Raw genomic sequence first — 20,322 nt, forward strand, 5'->3', positions numbered from 1 at the left:
TCTCTACCATCTAGTTTGGCATAAGTATTTTATCACTAAACCACCAACTCTTGAGTCAGTTCCAATAGTTCATGAGTTTCCAGAAGTGTTTCCAACATATCTTCCCAGAGTTCCTCCCAAAAGGGAAATCGACTTTGGAATTGATCTCCTTCCAGATACTCAGCCTATTTCTATTCCTCCTTAAAATATGTCCATAGAAGAGCTTAAGGAATTGAAGGAGTATTTTAAAGACCTTCTATATAAGGGTTTCATCAGACCTAGTATTTCACCATGGGGTGCACCAGTGTTGTTTGTAAAGAAGAAAGATAGTTCTCTAAGACTGTGCATTGACTATAGACAGTTGAACAAGGTCACAATCAAAAATAACTATCCTACCCACAACATTGATGAATTGTTTGACAAACTTTAAGGTGCTATCGATTTCTAAAAGATATACCTCAGATTGGGTTATCATCGGCTCAATGTTAGAGATAGTGACATTCTGAAAACAACCTTCACAACACGATATGGTGATTATGAATTTGTAGTTATGTCATTTGGACTAACCATTGCTCCTGCAACTTATATAGATTTGATGAACATAGTTTTCAAGCAATACTTGAACTAGTTCATTATTGTCTTCATTGATGATATCCTCATTTACTTTAGGAATGAGGAAGAACATGCAGGTCATTTTAGAGTTTTTCAGCAGACTCTTAAAGATCGTCAGTTATTCGCTAAGTTTAGCAAATGTGAGTTCTTATTTCAATCAGTTGCTTTTCTTGGTCACATTGTATGAGAGAATTCGAGTGGATTTGGAGAACATAGAAGCAGTGAAACAATGGCCTAGACCTACCTCTGCAAGTAATATCAAGAGTTTCTTAGGTCTAGCGGGTTATTATAGAGGGTTTGTGAAAATATTTTCATCCATAGCGGGTTATTATAGAAGGTTCGTGAAAATATTTTCATTCATAGCGTCACTATGACTAGGTTGACTCAGAAGATGGTCAAGTTTCAATGGTCAGATGATTGTGTGAAAAGCTTTGCAGAATTGAAAACTAGATTGACTACAGCTCTTGTCCTGACTCAACTAGAGGTTTCAGATGGTTATGTAATCTATTGCGATACATCCAAAGTTGTCCTTGGTTATGTGTTGATGCGATGAGATAAGGTTATAGATTATGCTTCTAGACAGCTTAAGGTGCATGAGAAAAACTATCCAACTCATGACCTCGAGCATGCAGCAGTGGTGTTTTCACTTAAGATCTAAAGACACTACTTGTTTGGTGTTCATATAGATGTATTCACTTACCATAAAAGCCTTCAGTATGTGTTCACCCAGAAGAAGTTGAATCTTCTCCAGAGGAGATGGCTTTAGTTCCTTAAGGATTGTGATATAAGTGTGCATGAACATCTTGGAAAGGAGAATGTAATAGCAAATGCTCTTAGTAGATTATCTAAAGATAGTGTAGCTCATGTAAAGGAAGAAAGGAAGGAGGTAGTGAAGGATGCTCATAGTCTTGCTCGCTTGGAAGTTCGCCTTATGAGCATATCAGATAGTGGTGTAAAAGTTCAGAATGGGGTAAAATCTTCTTTGGTCATGGAGGTTAAGGAAAAACAAGATAGTGATTCAATCTTGCTTGAAATTATGGGTGCTATCCATAATCAGAGAGAGGAGGTTTTCTCCCAAGGGGTAGATGGTGTACTTCTCTACTACACGTAGATTGTGTTTCCATAATGTGGGCGAGTTGAGACAACATATTATTGCAGAAGTGCATAACTACGGATATCTTATTCATCCATGTACCGCGATCTGCGGAAAGTCTATTGCTTGGAATATTGTGTGGTCCTAGGTCCCGTGTTTGCGTCTCAGGGGTACCTCGGGGCGTGACAGAAAGCACATGTAATCTTTTAAAATACAAGAAAAAGTATAGTAGAAGATTTAGAAAATTGTGGTTAAAAGTCAGAACTTATTGAATAAGTTACAACTCCTTGGAAAGACACAACTCTTTGGAAAAGTCACAACTTAGTGAAATTATATTTTTTGTGTCTTATCGGAATAATCATGACCTTTTGAGAAGTCCTGACATTTTGAGAAGTCCTAACCTTTTAGAAATGTCACAACTTATTGAAAAATGACAATTCTTAGAAGTCACAACTCTTTCAAAAGTCCAAACTCATCGAAAATATCACAACTCTTTGGAAATGCACAACTCTTTGGAAAAGTCAAAACTCGGTGAAAAATCACAAACCTTTAAAAAAAGTCACAATTTAATAAAAAAAGTCAAAACTCACTGAAAAAGTCACAAAATAATCCCAAGCCAACAAGTGCAATACTTATGTGAATACCCATAACCCCACATAATCAAGTAAACTAGAAAAGAGATCATAAGTAATGCCTTACCCTATATGACATAACATCATGAGTAGTCACCAACATACATATCAACTTAGACCATTATCATGTTCATCAAACAAAGCCAACATCATATAAGAGCAACGACATAAAAGACTAACATGATACATTTCATTATACCACAAGTCCATAAGAACATATGAACAACCTCCTATGATTCCCCTCAAGGTCAACTTGTTTGATACATAGGTAAAAGTCTCATACCCTTACCCATACTAAGTAGTACGCTCTTAATTCACCCTAGTTAGTGTCCATCTTTATTACTTCTATTCATTAAATTTACTTTAAGGAACACTCGCCTTAACCGAAAATACACCATGTGAGAAAAACATGGATACGGTCTCATGAAACCCTAAACCGAAAGAAGGTGATCTACTTTCCAAGGTAGAACCAAACATGAACATAACATTCTAGGTGGATCCACTAGTTTGCATTCCTATGGGGGGAAACATAGTTAACGAACTAAGTGATATACTAGAAACTAATGTATTAACATTGCATGGTGGTCTCAATCTCATGAGAACATTAGTAAACCTAACTTCCATCTTGGAAAAGGAAACCTATCACATCTAGTTCGCCCGGTGCTAAGTTAAATTTCCTTTGAAATTCATTTAGGTCATTCTTAATTATCAAATGTTAATATAGTCCATAGAATATTAACCCCTTGTATAATCATTTCATTAGTTCATCAGGTATAGGATGAGAAGTTCCTTTTATCCCAATCCATCATTAGTGTGATCAACAAATCATAGTCATATCATATAAGACACACAACAGAATCACCTTCAACCTTGTATCATCTTACCCTTACGATGATCTCACAATTCAACATATTAATAACATGCTATCATAATCATCATAAAATCATCTTCTAAATCTATTCACAAAATAATACTTCAAATAAATATCATCATCAAGAATATATCAAGATTATTGAAGTAGAGAACTCATAATCATAAAGGTCTTACCAAATAGCTTCTAAAACCTTCTTCAAGATCTTACCATCAATTTATCAAAAAAATTCAATGATACACTCATCATCATTATAGAGAAGTAAAGAATAACATAATCAAGTCTAACAACCCTAATCATATAAAACTTCAATTCATGGATAGGGTTAGGGAAAAGGGTTCAATAATTAATCTTTTAGGATGAACCCATCGATAACCCCTTAAACATGGCCCTAACATTTACTTAGACACTTCAAGTAAGCCTTATTAATTATAAACACCTAAAGTAGGTTTTGATTGTTAAGTTTGAAACATTTTTATATTTTCAGATTCAGCTTAGGGCGTTGGACAAAAACATTTTACGTAGGGAAATAAACAAATCTACTTGTGACACATGGATTTATTTTTATTTTTAAAAAGATTTCATTTTCTTTGTTTTTTCTCCTTGTCCCTAACCTGGGCCCCACCCATTTCTTCATTTTCTTCACATGCCTTTGTCTTCTAAAACTCCACCAACAACAGGGGAAAATGGCAGTTTGAATGAAAACCCATGTTTTTTACAAGGAAATAGTAAGGAACATATATAATCAAAGAAATGGTAAGGAACACATAAACATCAAGAATTTATAAGCGTCTTTGTAATTTCAGAACAACAAGGGCACATGCCTGGTGTGTTTCATTCTTTTGAGGATTTTCTTAGCCAACAGAGATAGCGACAATATATTTTTCAAATTGATGTTAAATATTAATTAACTAAAACTTTAAATTAAGAAGATTTCATAATAAGTCAATTTCATAAATTATTGAGAAATTTTATGATAAATACGAGTTAAATCTATAATAGATACTGAACATTTGGTAAGATTAGAAAAAGGCGGATATGGAAATACACATAAATATTTTACAAAGAAAATTGAAAACGTATATATGACAAAGTGAAATAAAAGGTGAAAAAATACAAACTCTTTTGTCCGCAAGTTTATAGATAGCAACAAATCATGTATGCAACTCATCACTCTAACGTATGATAAATGGTTGGTCTGGAAATGTTTAAACAACAATATTAAGTTGTAAGTTAACTTTTTGTCTAAGTTTATAAATTCAAAGATCAAAAATAAAAATACACGGATCATAACATTTAATACCATTATCATCAAACACTGACCGAATAGACATTCTTGGCAACATGGGATGGAGATGGAAAAACATTGTCGCAAAGAGAGAGGAAAGAAAATTAAGAAAGTTAATAATACCCAACACACTCTAAATATGGGGTACTTTGGAGAAACCCTTGCCCTGTGTTTATAGGTAATTTCCACTAAAGAGGTAGCTTTCTTTAATGGAGATTCACCTGTGAAAATAGGTCAAGAATTTTCTCCAAACTACCACATTTTCATAAAGTATTGAGTATGCTTTACATTCTTAATTGATCACTTTCGTCTAGCTCTGTGAAAATATTTATTTGTCCCCTTTTCCTTGGTGTAAAGTATAATAATTCTCATGGTGTTAGATCATAATGTTTTGAATATCATGATTCCTATATTCTTAATTTAAATCTTATGACTCAACAACTCAGCCTAATTTTGTTGCGTCGATTGCTAATGAGTTTCATGTAAGATGTGTTGCTATTGTTGATGAATTTGGTGAGTCTAGGGTTATTAATGTTTTACTCTTTTTCATATAATTTTTCTATATATATTTTTTTTCAGTCTTTACTTTCCTTTGTAAAATATGTATGTTTGTATGTGCATCCCCATTTTTTTAGTGTTATCAAATGTCCGATATCTATTTTAGATTTAACACGTATTTGTACATATCTATCATAGAATTTCTCAATGTTTTATGCAATTAAATTGTTATAAAAGGTTATTTAATATCATTATTCCGTGATTAATATCACTTAATATGACTTGTTCATTATTGTAGTTTTTTCTAATATTTATTTTGATATGCTTCACTTGGGTCTATTGAAAAATATTTCTCAACCTTACCTCCATTGGGTAGAAGTAGGGTTGCATGTACATCCAATTTAGTACAAGTGAAAATGAAAATAATATGAGATTTAATTAATGTCTTATCGCTCTAGTGTTTTCAATATATACTTTTAGTCAGCGAGCTTCTTTGCATAACATGGAAACCATTGTCAGCTACAGTTGAATACAACATTGTTTGTAGTAATCATTTAGTAACATTGTAAGAGAAACTAATAAAGTTATGTTATAAGTACTATTAACTACAATAACATCCACCCAGAAAATATAGTTGAAGTAAGTTACCTGAGGAAGAGAATAGAGCATCCAAATGTATTAAGTATTTTTCTTGGATTCATTATGGCTCGTTCAAAAGTAAAACCTCAGTTGGGAACATACAGAGCCATTGTATCAATAAAATCTTTTCATAGAAATGCCCAGTTCATCATAGCTTTGGACAAAGAGGACTACAACTGAAAAATCAAACAAAAGGATATGCATTCAACGATGAAATCACAATTAGTTTCTTGTATTTTTATTGTAAGAAATCACTGGCTCATCATTAAATATACAGTTTTAAGATTTAAGTTAAATAACAATTAGATAGAATATGTGAAACTTAAGAATCAAGCACTTGAAACACAAATAATACAGATCTAATGATAGAGAGCATGCACTTGCATATATTGATAACATAAGTCATTTTTCTTTATATTTTATTGTAAGTTGTCTATTGTTTATTTTTCTATATATGTTCTAACCCAATTTAAAATTATTGAAGTATCACAACGAATTAACTGAAGATGCAAACAAATAGAGAGGTGGAAAGTTGAAATCAATAAAGGATTCACTTATTTATTTATATGAAGTTAGATTTATATATCTCCTTTTTATTAAATCTCAGTAGTATATTCTTGCAAACACTCATTAAAATTTAGAAACAAAATCTAAGTTTCCCTTTACCTAAAAGTTTAATCTCATTAACGAATCTTTGTAGCTGCTAAAGAAACTAAAATCCCAAAATTCAGGTGATATATCATGTCTTGAAAATAAAGTGAAGCTCAAATAGCAACCAATAGAAAACTTCCCAAAAAAAAACATAAAAATCAAGCAAAGAAACACAATTTGGGATTTGAAATAAATTCATCTCAGTCCAAAAAATGGAGTAGATAAATACATGGAAGAAACCAAAAGAGATGATCATAGAACCGGTGTAATCTAACAATGGAGTTCCTACACCAGAATAACGATCGCCTGTAACTACTATCAAAATACTCCTTCCCAAAGCAGCGATGTCCTCCATCACCTATGACAGAGATTATAGTGTTGCGGATTATTTATGGTTTAAGAATAAAGGTAAAATTGTTTAATATAGGCTTATATAGAGTGAGGTGTTAAAAAGGGCAGGCCAAACTCATTTTTGCCCAAGCCTCATGGGCCAAGGAATTTCAAGTGCCTGGATGGATCGGCTCGTCATTTTGAAGGGTCTAAAAATGCTCGACACAACCCTGTTTTAGAAGGTTTGAGGTTTGGGCCGTGCTAGCCCTTCTTATTTTTTTCTTGTTTTTCATTTCAAGTTTATAAATTTATAACATCAAGAAAAATGAGAAGATTTTAAAATAAAATATGGAAAAAAACATTTGTGTTGTTTATACAGCAATAGAAAAAAATCTAGTATAATTAGCATGTATTTTGCATATCGAATACGCGAGCGAGATAAAAGAGTTACAAGCAAGATGGGAGGGAGACGAACCCACAATATTTCTCTGTGTATCTTAGAGACATGTTAATCTACTTGAGTGTATCTAGAACAACCTACGTGTATTGTGATCGCTATTATTTACGTGATATGTCCTTATACTTGTATGAATTTTTATTGTGAACTCTTCTATTTACTCTTTTGTTATCTGAACTCATTGAACCTCAGTATTTTAATATAATTGTAAACTTGATGTTGTTCGTGTTTCACAAACACTTATATGTTGGCTAATCAAACAAATCTTTTGATTCATGTAGGAATATTTCAACCACATATTAAATGACTAGCATGAGACAAAAAAAACTCATTTTTCATAGTTAATCTTAGTATGTCTACTTTTATGTGAAAAGGGAGTATATTTTTTCATTCTCTCGTGAGGTTAGTTCCTTCGTGATTTCCCCCTTCTCCTACGAGCTCAGTTTAAGGGCATTTTGTCTTTTGATATGCATTATATGTTTCTAGGTTTTTTTGTTATATTAGTTCGTATGGTTTTTTCTTTGTCTTCTTGTAATTTTTTGATTTTAGGATTGAGTGTCACTAAATATTGGAGATTTTACTTTGATTTGTGCCTAGTGTTAGTGTTATATTCTTGTGTAGTCCGTATTATGACTTTAATAGAATATTTCGTAAATTTGAGTAGATTCTAGGATTTACTCATAATGTCTAAATATCAACTTAAATTATTATTATTTTTCATGTGTTGCACAAGATTACCAATTAAAAAAATTATGTTACACTAAATACTATTATTTATTTAGCGAAGATTTTAATAATATGGTTTGTAACAGTATAACATTACATATTCTTTGTTGTATGTTCAATGTGGATTATAGTATATATCTCTTATTCACACAAACATATGAAGATGGTCAATGAAATTTTTAATTAGTTAAATGAATATATTAATTTCAATTAACTAAGGTTCAATAATTTAATTCAAGGTATCTCAATAATATTAGCTTATAGACGATATTTGTTGTATATATTTCTTGTCATCTATCGAAATGTGTTTGCATATGTATTTCACGTTATAATGTTCAATAGCCATATGAACATGTAAAAAGAACGACTATATTTTATTTTTTAGAACTATTTTTAGTACTGTTCTCGGAACGTGCATCACACGTTTGTCCCCTAAATGATATTAGAAAACTTTAATTTATGTAGCGAAGTTCAAATCTAAGTCCTTTCATATGTAATTTAACATAAGAATATAAGTCTGCACAAAATATAACATAAAATATTGTGTTAGATTTTTTAGGTTTGATATATTAAATACTTAATGAAAAATAAATATTTTATTTTATCAGAGGAATTAATATATTTTAATGACTAAAAACAAGTTTTAATAATAAAAAAAAATTGTCTATAAAAAAGATACGTATAAAGAATAGTATTACAAAATGTTTGGGCGGTATACCATCAAATTTATAGAAAAAATTACAATTTTAAACAAAAAAAGAAGAAGTAAATAAAGACATTAAATCCATAATAAAAGACATCACATTAAAATATATAGAGAAAAATAGTTTCGTACTAATTGAATTACATTTTGTTAAAAGTAGACTTAATCTAGACAAAACATGACTTACTCTAGACGAAACATATCATATGTATTAAAAACTATAATCATATAATAATAATAAATAAGACAAATGGAAAATGAGGCATGAATATGTTAAGAATAAAGATAATACGTATATATATATATATATATATATATATATATATATATATAATGAATTCTAAAACAATATTATTCAATGTATCACTTAGTCATTTTTTTACGATACATTATTTTATTTATTTTTTTACTTTTGTACTTAGTTTGTACCTCTCTGTAACAGTTAATGACATGAATTTTTTAAACATTTGAGATTACATATAAAAAGGAAAAGTACAAATATGTTGAATTAAAAAGATAAATATCAGACAATGAAAAAGACATAAATATTATTTTATGAGATTTAACATGTTTACATTCAAAATAATTAATGATAAATACAAACTGTGATTAGATTTACTATATATATCCTAAAAAAAGAATAAAGTTTGAATTCAAAAATACAGTAATCAAGTACGAAGTTATATATAAGAACACAAAACGATGGAGATATGAAAAATAAATATTTACTTACAACTTCATATTGGAGTATGTTCATCTTGTAACTATCATAATTTACATATTTCTTAACAAAAAGAAGATGAATATGCATGAAATTTTAAGAAGTACAAATAAATAAAATAGTAAGAATTCTTATAATTACATACTAGTAATGAAAATTTGACGTGGGATATAGACTACCTACTGTAGAATGCAAGATCATTACAAACTAGAATAACACAAGGAATATAACTAATGTGGTGTGAGTATGTTTGATAAACCCTTCACTTACCCCCACTTATCGTACAAATTAAAATTGAAAGGTTATTAGGCTTTTGATTATCTAGATTCAATTACTACATGATTATATGATGCATTAAGATGTTATTTGATGCATGAATTTAAATACAACATTGTGTTATCACATATATAGGGGCGGTATAATAAGATGAAAAATTATTGGTCAAAAGTTAAATAGGGAAAATGCATAAGTACCTCCTGAATCTTTGCCCGAAACTCCAAAGACACACTTACACAATACTAAAGTTCTATTACCCCATTGAACATATTTTATAAATAATTTTCAACCACTTTTCATCCTACGAGCACTAGCTTGAAAAAAAATGTCAACACATGTTGGGCCCACAAGATAGTGTATAGGTTGAGGCGGTACTTGTGAAATTTTTAGTGTTATCACCACAACCATGCACTTAACAAGTTACAATGAAACCACTATTAGAAACTGATTTAACTTTGATTAGATAACATTATTGCAGACACACACACTCACACACACACACACGCACGCACGCACGCACGCGCACGCACACACGCACGCACGCACACACACACACACACACACACACACCCACGCACGCACGCATGCACACACACACACCGCACACACACACACACACGCACGCACGCACACACGCACGCATGCACGCACGCAAGCACGCACACGCATACACGCACACACACACACACACACACACATAAAAGAATGGCCGTTTTTTTTAACTGCAAATCCAATAAAACGAAATCACAAATCAATTTTTTTTAATTTAATTTTACTTGTACACCCCTATGTCTGCAAGTTATGGAAGACTTCATATCTAGAAATGAAAATTCAATGTGAGGAGATTGTCCATATTATGTGGGAGGATTATATTAAAGACTAGTTCACTAAAATTGAAGTTAAACTTTATTTTGTTGAATTAAAGTTTGACGAAACAATTATTTAAGTGAGAACAAATAGGTTTGTAATAAGTTATCATGCAATTTTATAATTTATTTGGTAAGAGTGAATAAACTATTGTGTCTATTTTAATAGTTTTACAAATTATGAGATTTTCACGTTTACGAGAAAATTCGCATGTCCAAACAAACCTTCATTTCATCTCATATTTCCATATTGTGATATCATATCATGATTTCATAAAGCATGGCCAAACAGACCTTAGTGTAATTTGATATTAAATGGATCATCTTAAAGAGTTGCATTGGGAAAAGAATAATCTTTGGTGGATCATTCTAGAGATATGGAGAATTTCTTGGACCTTTATATCTATATATATATATTGCATAGAATTAGCTTGAAATAAGAATAATTCAAGACATGATTTATATTTTGGTATAGTAAAAATGTATGAAATCAACAAGAACTTATATTTAATTCATTGACAATTTAAATTTTATTTAACTAGAATCTAGTTATTTGTTATTGCTCATATTAATCACCTAAAACTGAAAATGAATAACCTTTTATAAGAAGTTAATTACATAAAATATTGAGAAATTTCATGATAAATATGATGTACATCTAAAATAGATATTGATCAAAAAATCTTTTGCAAGAGTAGCCTTCTCAACAGTATGTATGTACAACATTTCATTATTGTATTGGCAAACAACAAAGATGCACCAAAAGTTATTAAGCCCTTCCAATGCGTACTCTACTTGTTACTAAATCATAACCTGTCAACATGGGTTTCTTCAACTAAAATAGTAATATTTATAACATTCTCTACAATAGAGGTTTTTTTTCTTTGGATTTTGACTTGAAATGCATAATGAATCTTTTGTTGTACTAAAATGATACCTTGTCAAAATTAGAGAAGTATAAAAAACACTCTTAAACTTAGCATAAATTATTAGTTTCATCTCCGAATTGTTGACAGCCTTATAAATATCCCTCCATTTGACTAAGTAAACTTAGATACACTCCCGATATGCAACATGACATAATAGGTGTTCTCAAACTCTTGTAGGAGTTGTTCATAAATATCAAGAGAATTGTTCAAAAGACCCTTAATGGGATAACTACATTAAAATAGGCCAATTACCTGGTATGATTGCATAACGTTATACGTGAAAATAGCCAAGGTCAATGAGTTGGTCTAATTGCATACAATATTATTATTTGAAAACCTATATTTCAATTATACCTTACAAGTTACAACTAATCATCTAGATTATCGAGAGTTTGTAACATTTCGCTTGAATATCATCTCCAAAATCTAGAGTTCTTAATTATTGTTCTCGTTATTTTCACCTATATATCTACGATTAGTTACGTTCTCAATAAAATATAGGAATAGTTACGTTCTCAATAAACTATAGGAATGTGGTCTCTTATCTAATAATAATTACATGACATCACACCTACAGTTTATCTAGAACATAATCGTAGATAAAAGGATACGAAAGTTGTGAATTATGATGGGCGATTAGTAGGTAGTTGAGTGTGGTCTAATTTTTTGATACATACTTTGAACATGGAAACAATTACAATTGAATAAAACTATTGCTTTTCCCCAATTAAAAGTTGTTTGAAGTACCAATTTTGTACCATTGTAAGAGTAATTGATGAAGTTATATTTTATGTACTATAAACTGTAATAACATTCATCTAGACAACACTAGGAAACATTCCGCTATAAGTGTAATTTGTGAACATCAAGGACACATGCCTGGTGTGAATCATTCTTTTAAGAAGTTGCTAAGCTAATGGAACTAGTGACAATATGTTTTGTAAATCCATTGTTAAATATTAATTACCTAAATCTGAAGATGAAGAAGCTTTCATAACAAGTTAATTACATAAATTATTGAAAATTTTATGATAAATACGAGTTAAATCTATAATAAATACTGGACATTTGGTAAGATTATAAAAAGGAGAATATGAAAATACACATAAATATTTTAAAAAGAAAATGTAAAACGTAAATATGACAAAGTGAAATAAACGGTGAAAATTACTAAGTCTTACGTCCTCCAAGTTCATAGATAGCAACAAATCTTGTCTGCAACTCATCACTCTAACATATGGGAAATGGTTGGTCTGGAAAAGTTGATGCAACAACATTAAGTTGTTGGTTAACTTTTTATCTGAGTTGATAAATATAACGACCCGCTAGGTTGTTTTGAGAACTAGGACTAGTCTCACCCCTTTTGAAAATTTAAAGGGGTATTTTTTTTATTATTCGAAGACTAAGAGTATTTAGTTGATAAAATTTTTTAGTGAAGAATTAATATAGTTAATAGTTAGTGGGTCATACTCATAATTTATTTAATATCATTATACTTGACCTATATATTGATTTAAGTTAGTGGGATTAGTTTATTTGTTATACTTAATTAACATTAGAAAGGCAGAAAATAAAAACGGTTAGAAACTACCCAAGCGGCGATAATCAACCTACAGACGGGAAGACTTCACTCAGGTAAAGGTTTTCAACGTTAGTTCTTTGTAATGGGATTTAAGATACTGGGTGTTGAAATAATGTGTGTGGGAATGTAAATTCAAAAAGGAAAGTTGGGGGGAGTTTATGTGGAAATTAATTGGGTAATGGACAAACTTTATAATGTATAGATAGTGCAATTAAGAGCTTAATTATATTTTGGAATTTGTATATGATTGGATGATCTTAATATTAGAAGGAATTGCTGGAAGTATTTTTGGGTTGAAACAAATTAATGGATAAGTCAATTCTGGATTGTTGTTGTTCGATGTGGTCCTTGGGATGTAAATAAATTTTTAGTTTGTTATTAGGAATGAATAAATAGGATGGATGAAAAGTGAAGTAAAGGGAAAATTTTACCTTTTTAATACTCATGCGATGCTTCTGGTTTTGCAATCAGTGGTTCGAGTTAGATATTATTTTTTTGTCTCAAAAATTACCAATTAAATTATTAGTTATTAGATTAGAAAATATAATGTATGAATATGGTATCTTGTCGTGTGGTATTGTATTGAGTATTATTAGATTATAGGGGAAGAAGATTAATGGAGTAAGTAATTAATTATATTGATCAAGTTTCTGGGGATAAGCATTTAAGGACGTGAAATTGTTAATTTTCACAGAAGGTGGAAAGGTGATCACGTTCATGAACTATAATAGAAGGAGGGAATTATTTATATAAATTATACCAAGACTAATCATTGAATAATGATTAGGCATAATCACTTATGAATAAATGAAAAGAAAAAAAAAGATCATTGGCAATCATATAGGTCTGCACATAAGTGGGAATCTTTGTAGTTCCCTAGTCACTTTATTTTATTTTAAATTTTTCATATAATTTACTCCTTGAAGTTTAATATATATATATGGGTATAGCTAATCAATTTTGGTGGTATCGTCTTGATGAATATCATTAAATTCATGATATTTAGATGAGTTGAGGCTTAACTCTAGGCTTGAAATTTGACAACTATGATAATTTTGGCATTAAAACTATATCAAGATGTGAAGTTTAGTTAGAAATATGAGTGAGTTTTAGAGTCTAGGATAGGCATATAAGAATTTGAATGTCTACAAACTCGCTTACTTACTTATATTGCATCATTGGTAGATCGTGAACATTCTGAAACTTAGCGAAAAGGGAAGGAACTATCTTGAGGATTCGTGACACGAGCTCGGGACTTGAGGTATGTTAAGACTTTTAGACTTGTTGAAGGACATTTTCCTAATAAAATAAAAAATGGAAATAGACAAGGGGTAAGTGCGAAAGATGGGGGTCTCGTAACAATGGTGTGACGGGCATTGGTACGAGTACCGGTGTTATAAAACGGAAAGTTACTACTTTATAATGTGGATTGTAATTTGAGAATTTCCAAAGCATATGTGCATTAGTTCATATACTATTGACTTGAAATTTTGTGTGATTGTGTTTTCTTTATTACACCCGTATAGTTGTTATAATTGAGGTGGTTATGTATTTGTTGATATTGATTGAGTGAGATGCATCATTATCCCTTTATATTGAAACAATATTGTATACATACATTTACAGGATATTGAGTATAAGTTGGGCACGTGGAGATCGCCCATGCAGGGAATGGTGAGATGTTAAGATTGTAATTTGGGCACGTGGAGACCGTCCGTGCAGAAATTGTATGATAATATGATAGTGCGTTGAGATCGTCCGCATAGACACGTGGAGATCGTCCGTGTCGGTGTATGGACCTCGCGAGTCCCCCATGGGTCATGAACTCTCGATGTATTTCCAAGAAGTATCGTGTATATACGGTTTAGTGAGTACTGGCTATTCTGAGATATATCATTTCATTGTATCATATTGCATTGCATTCCATCACATCATTCATTCTTGATGAGTATATGTTTCGCTTGGTATTTGGAAAGTACTTGATGCTGATTTCCTTTATTGATGAAACTTAAATAGCAAGTGTAATATATATATATATATATACACTTGTATAATCTAAGAATTTATTTTCTTATATAACTCCCGTCACTAATTCTTCATTGTCGGTCAATGAGACATACTGAGTACACGTGGTTTTGTACTCATACTACACTTGTTGCACTTTTTGTGGTGCAGATTTTATTCCGAGTAGGAGCACATCTCGAGGAGCAGTTGGAATCCGAGTTTGGAGTGTCTTGTAGTTGTGGTGAGCTGCTTGGCAGTTCCGTGGCCCACACCTCCCTCTTTCTTTTACGTATTCTGTTATTCAGTATTTAGACAGGATATCCCTTATGTTAGATTTGTCATTTTAGTTTCAGACTTGCATCGTATTCTAGAAGCTCTTGTACTTAAGACACCAATTCTTGGGGTAATATGTTTTAGCTTCCACATTTCGTACTTATAAGGAACTCAATGTTGGATATTCTTGCTAAGTTTTATTCTTTTTACTCATTGGTTGGTTTAGTTGGGTTAATATGTTGGGTTGGCTTACCTATTGGTTGGGAACATAGGTGCCATCACGACCTGCAAATTTGGGTCGTGACAAATTTGGTATCAGAGCGCTAGTTTCATCGGTCTCAAGAGTACAAGAGCAATGTCTAGTATAGTCTTGCGGATCGGTATGAAGACGTCCACACCTATCTTCTAGAGGCTATAGGACATTTAGGAAATATTCTATTCTTTAATTTATTATTATGCTTACTTGACCTTGTATAAATTCTAATCTTGATATCTCATTCTCTCTCAGATGGAGAGAAATCGTACATTAGCAAATTGTGGTCAGGATCCTAATCCTGTGCCTGCTTTTGGGAACACTGTCCGAGGTAGAGGTAGGATATGAGCTCGGGTCAGGGTAGGGGCCGTGTTGAGAACTTGTTGATGTTCAAGTACCAGTAGATACGCAGGGTCGTGATAGGAGCGTATCTCATGATGCAGAGGTTATTCATGGGGATGTGAAAGATCGTGTCGAGGGGGATGCGCCAGCTCAGGCTCCAACCAGTACTATTGTCCCCCAGTGCTTCAAGATACCTTGGCTCGTATGTTAGGAATCCTAGAGGGGATGGCCCAGGAAGGAGCTTTGCCTGTCACTTATGATGGCTCACAGACCCGTGTTAGAGGTCAAACTCCAGATCCGATAGTTGCTCCAGTTTCTCAGACTCCCAGGACTCAGCCAGCTGCTGCTGTAGCTCCTCGTTTGGATAGTATTGAGTTTCCAGATATGACATCACATTTGGTAAACAGGCCTTCTATGAGTATTGATGAGCAAAAGATGTTTGGGAGGTTCAGACTAATAAATCCTCCTACTTATACTGGTGACTTAGCTGAGGATGCATATGAGTTTATAGTTAGTTGTCACGAGAGGTTGCATAATATTGGATTAGTGGAGTCTCATGGAGTTGACTATACAGTGTTTTAGATGACTGGCTCTGCTAAGCAGTGATGGAGGGATTATATTAGTAGTAGGCCAGCTGGATCTCATCCACTATCCTGGACTCAGTTTACTCAGGTATTTCTATCCAAATTTGTTCCACGCAGTGAGAGGGACCGCAATAGGGCCGAGTTTGAGGGTTTGCAGCAAAATGGTATGTCAGTTGCATAGTATGAGAGTAAATTTCATGCCTTGGCTAGGCATGCCTTGGCTAGGCATGCCTCGATAATACTTCCCACAGAGGCTGAGAGAGTGAGGAGGTTTGTTAAAGGGCTGATTATTCCAATTCGTCTAGGAGTTTCTCAGGTTTCTGCTTCTGGTGTTCCGTTCCAAAAAGTGGTAGATGCTGCTAAGGAGTTTGAGATGATTCGACGTGAGGATTGAGCAGCGAGAGGCTAAGAGGACTTGTTATTCTGGTTATTATGGTGGTGCTCCGCCTAGGAGTCGCAGTTACTTGGGCAGAGGTTATCACCCTCAATCCAGCAGACCCATTCATGCTGCTATACCAGCGTCTCAGGCTGGTTACGTTGGGCATAACTCTTCGAGCTCGGTTCATACTTCGCAAGGTTCATCTTCTATACTTTTAGTTCGTGGAGGGCATTCTGTTCATTCAGGTTCCTCTCATCACCAGCGTCTGGTAAGGGCTGCTTTGAGTGTGGTGATATGGGACACTTTGTAAGAGACTGCCCTAGGACTAGACGTGGTGGCTTACATCAGGGTTCTTAGGCTTCGACTTCCAGGGCTGCACAACCTCCAGCTAGGGGTGGTCCACAGAATGGTAGAGGTGGTTCTCATTCAGGTAGAGGTGGTTCTCCTTCTGGTCGAGGTGGTGGTCGTGGAGGTTCACAATCTGATGGAGGTCGTTCTCACTGTTATGCTTTTCTAGGTAGGCCAGAGGCTGAAGCCTCTGATGCTATTATCAGAGGTATTATTCCGGTTAGTCATCAACCAGCTACTGTATTATTTGATCCAGGCTCTACTTATTCTTATGTGTCTACATATTTTGCTCCTAGTCTTGATATATTGTGTGAGTCTCTTGATTTGACGATACGTGTTTCTACTCCTGTCAGGGATTCTGTAGTTGTAGATCGTGTGTATCGTTTATGTACTATTACTTTGATGGGGTATGACACTCATGCAGATTTAAAGGTCTTATATATGATAGATTTTGATGTGATTCTAGGTATGGATTGGTTATCTTCTTACCACACAATTTTAAATTGTCATGCCAAGACCATCACTTTAGCTATGCATGGAATTCCTATAGTAGAATTGAGAGGTACTCTTAGTCATCCTTCTAAGGGTGTGATATCATTCCTTAAGGCTCGTCAGTTGGTATAGAGAGAATGTTTGGCTTACTTGGCCCACATTCGAGATACTAGTATCGAGACTCCTATGATTGAGTCTATTCCAGTAGTGAGTGAATTTTCAGAAGTATTTCCGACCGATTTGCCAGGTCTTCCACCAGATCGTGATATTGATTTTTGTATTGATGTGGAGCCAGGCACTCGACATATTTCCATTCCTCCTTATCGTATGGCATTGTTTGAATTGAAATAGTTGAAGGAGCAGTTGCAGGATTTGTTGAGCAAAGGTTTAATTAGACCGAGTGTATCTCCTTGGGGTGCTCTAGTGTTATTTGTGAAGAAGAAAGATGGATCTATGCATATGTGTATTGACTATCAACAGTTAAACAAGGTGACCATCAGAAATAAGTACCTGATACCTCGTATTGATGACTTGTTTGATCAGTTGCGGGGTGCTTCTGTTTTCTCCAAGATTGATTTGAGATCTGGCTATCATCAGCTGAAGGTTAGGGCGGAGGATATCCCTAAGACAGCTTTTCGAACACGTTATGGTCATTACGTGTTTTTGGTGATGTCTTTTGGATTGACTAATGACCCTGCAGCTTTTATGGACTCGATGAATGGAGTTTTGAGACCGTATTTGGATTCCTTTGTTATTGTCTTCATAGATGATATATTGATATACTCACGCACTAAGGAGGAACATGAACATCATTTGAGGATCGTGCTTGGGATTATAAAAGAGAAGAAGCTTTATGCAAAGTTTTCAAAGTGTGAGTTTTGGCTTAGTTCGGTAGCATTCTTGGGACATGTAGTATCCAAGGAGGGGATCATGGTGGATCCTAAGAAGATTGAGGCGATTAGAGATTGGGTCAGACCTGCTTCAGTTATTGAGATTCAGAGTTTCTTGGGCCATGAAGGTTATTATTGACGGTTTATTGAGGGTTTCTCATCCATTGCATCTCCATTAACTAGATTGACACAGAAGGAGGTGACTTTTCAGTGGTCTGACGAATGTGAGGTTAGTTTCCAAAAGCTCAAGACTTTATTGACTACTGCTCCATTTTTGACCCTACCCGTGGAGGGAGAGGGTTTTGTTGTATATTGTGATGGTTCTCGGATTGATCTTGGTTGTGTGTTGATGCAGAAGGGAAGGGTGATAGCTTATGCTTCAGGGCAGTTAAAGGTTCATGAGAAGAACTACCCTATTCATGATTTAGAGTTGGCGGCTGTTGTGTTTGCATTAAAGATTTGGAGGCATTATCTTTATTGCATGCATTGGGAGGTGTTAACGGACCATCGTAGCCTCCAATATATATTCAATCAGAGAGATTTGAATTTGAGGAAACGGAGATGGTTGGAGTTGCTCAAGGACTACGACATGACTATTCTTTATCACCCAGGCAAAGCAAATGTTGTAGCAGATGCCTTGAGTGGGAAGGCGGTGAGTATGGGTAGCCTAGCCATGTTACATGTTGGCGAGCGTCCCTTAGCTAGTGATGTCCAATCCCTGGACAATAGCTTTGTCAGACTTGATATTTCAGAATCTGGTAAGTTGTTTGCTTATATGGAGGGTAAGTTATCCTTGTTGGAGCAGATTCGGGCTCAACAGTTAGATGATGATGATTTTTGTAAGATTAGAGACAAGGTTTTAAAAGGAGAAGCCAAGGCTGCACTTCTTGATAGTGAGGGACTTTTGAGGATTAAGGGTCGTATATGTATTCCCCGTATAGGTGATTTGACTAGATTGATCATGGAGGAGGCTCATAGTTCGAGGTACTCTATTCATCCTGGGGCTACTAAGATGTATCTTTACTTGAAGCAACATTATTGGTGGTGTCGTATGAAGAGGGACATAGTAGATTTTGTATCCCAGTGTCTGAATTGACTACAAGTGAAGTCTGAACACCAAAAGCCTGGAGGTGTGACACAGAGGATGCTTATACCTGAGTGGAAGTGGGAGTGTATTGCTATGGACATTGTGGTAGGATTGCCATGTACTTTGGGTAAATTTGATGCTATATGGGTCATTGTGGGTCGACTAACTAAGTCTGCACACTTTGTACCAGTTCAGACGACCTATAATTCAGAGAAGTTAGCCAAAGTCTATATTCGAGAGATAGTTCGTTTGCATGGGGTTCCCATTTCTATTATTTCATATCGTGGAACTCAATTTACATCTCATTTCTGGCGGTCTATGCAGAAGTAGTTAGGAACTCGGGTGAATCTTAGTACAGCCTTTCACCCTCAGACTGATGGCCAGCCTGAGAGGACTATTCAGGTTCTTGAGGACATGTTGCGGGCGTGTGTGATTGACTTTGGTGGTCATTGGGATCAGTTCTTGCCATTAGCGGAGTTTGCTTACAATAATAGTTATCATTCGAGCATTGAGATGGAACCATTTGAGGCTTTGTATGGTAGGAGATATCGATCTCCAATTGGTTAGTTTGACGCATTTGAGGTTAGACCCTGGGGTACAGATTTGTTGAGGGAGTCCTTGGACAAGGTCAAGTTGATCCAAGATAGACTTCTGATGGCTCAGAGAAGGCAAAAGAGTTACGCAGATAGGAAGGTTCGTGATTTGGTGTTTATGGTTGGAGAAAGGGTTCTGCTTAAGGTTTCACCCATGAAAGGTGTGATGAGATTTGTAAAGAAGGGCAAGTTGAGTCCAAGGTACATTGGTCCTTTCGAGGTTG

General features: G+C 34.0%; 1 protein-coding gene across 1 annotated transcript; it reads left to right on the plus strand.

Annotated features, from left to right (window-relative positions):
* Nucleotides 1-961: 961 nt before the first annotated feature.
* On the plus strand, nt 962-20,072 carry LOC138339462 (uncharacterized). The gene is made up of 14 exons (XM_069291062.1): nt 962-1,090; nt 1,403-1,657; nt 15,029-15,098; nt 15,205-15,260; nt 15,639-15,720; nt 15,827-15,905; nt 16,055-16,252; nt 16,329-16,397; nt 16,520-16,658; nt 16,708-16,994; nt 17,060-17,255; nt 17,880-18,497; nt 18,774-19,402; nt 19,859-20,072. Exons 1-14 carry the CDS (start codon nt 962-964, stop codon nt 20,070-20,072), a joined length of 3,021 nt encoding a protein of 1,006 aa, XP_069147163.1.
* Nucleotides 20,073-20,322: the final 250 nt, after the last annotated feature.

Source organism: Solanum lycopersicum, chromosome 11 (assembly GCF_036512215.1).
Source record: "Solanum lycopersicum chromosome 11, SLM_r2.1".
NCBI lineage: Eukaryota > Viridiplantae > Streptophyta > Magnoliopsida > Solanales > Solanaceae > Solanum > Solanum lycopersicum.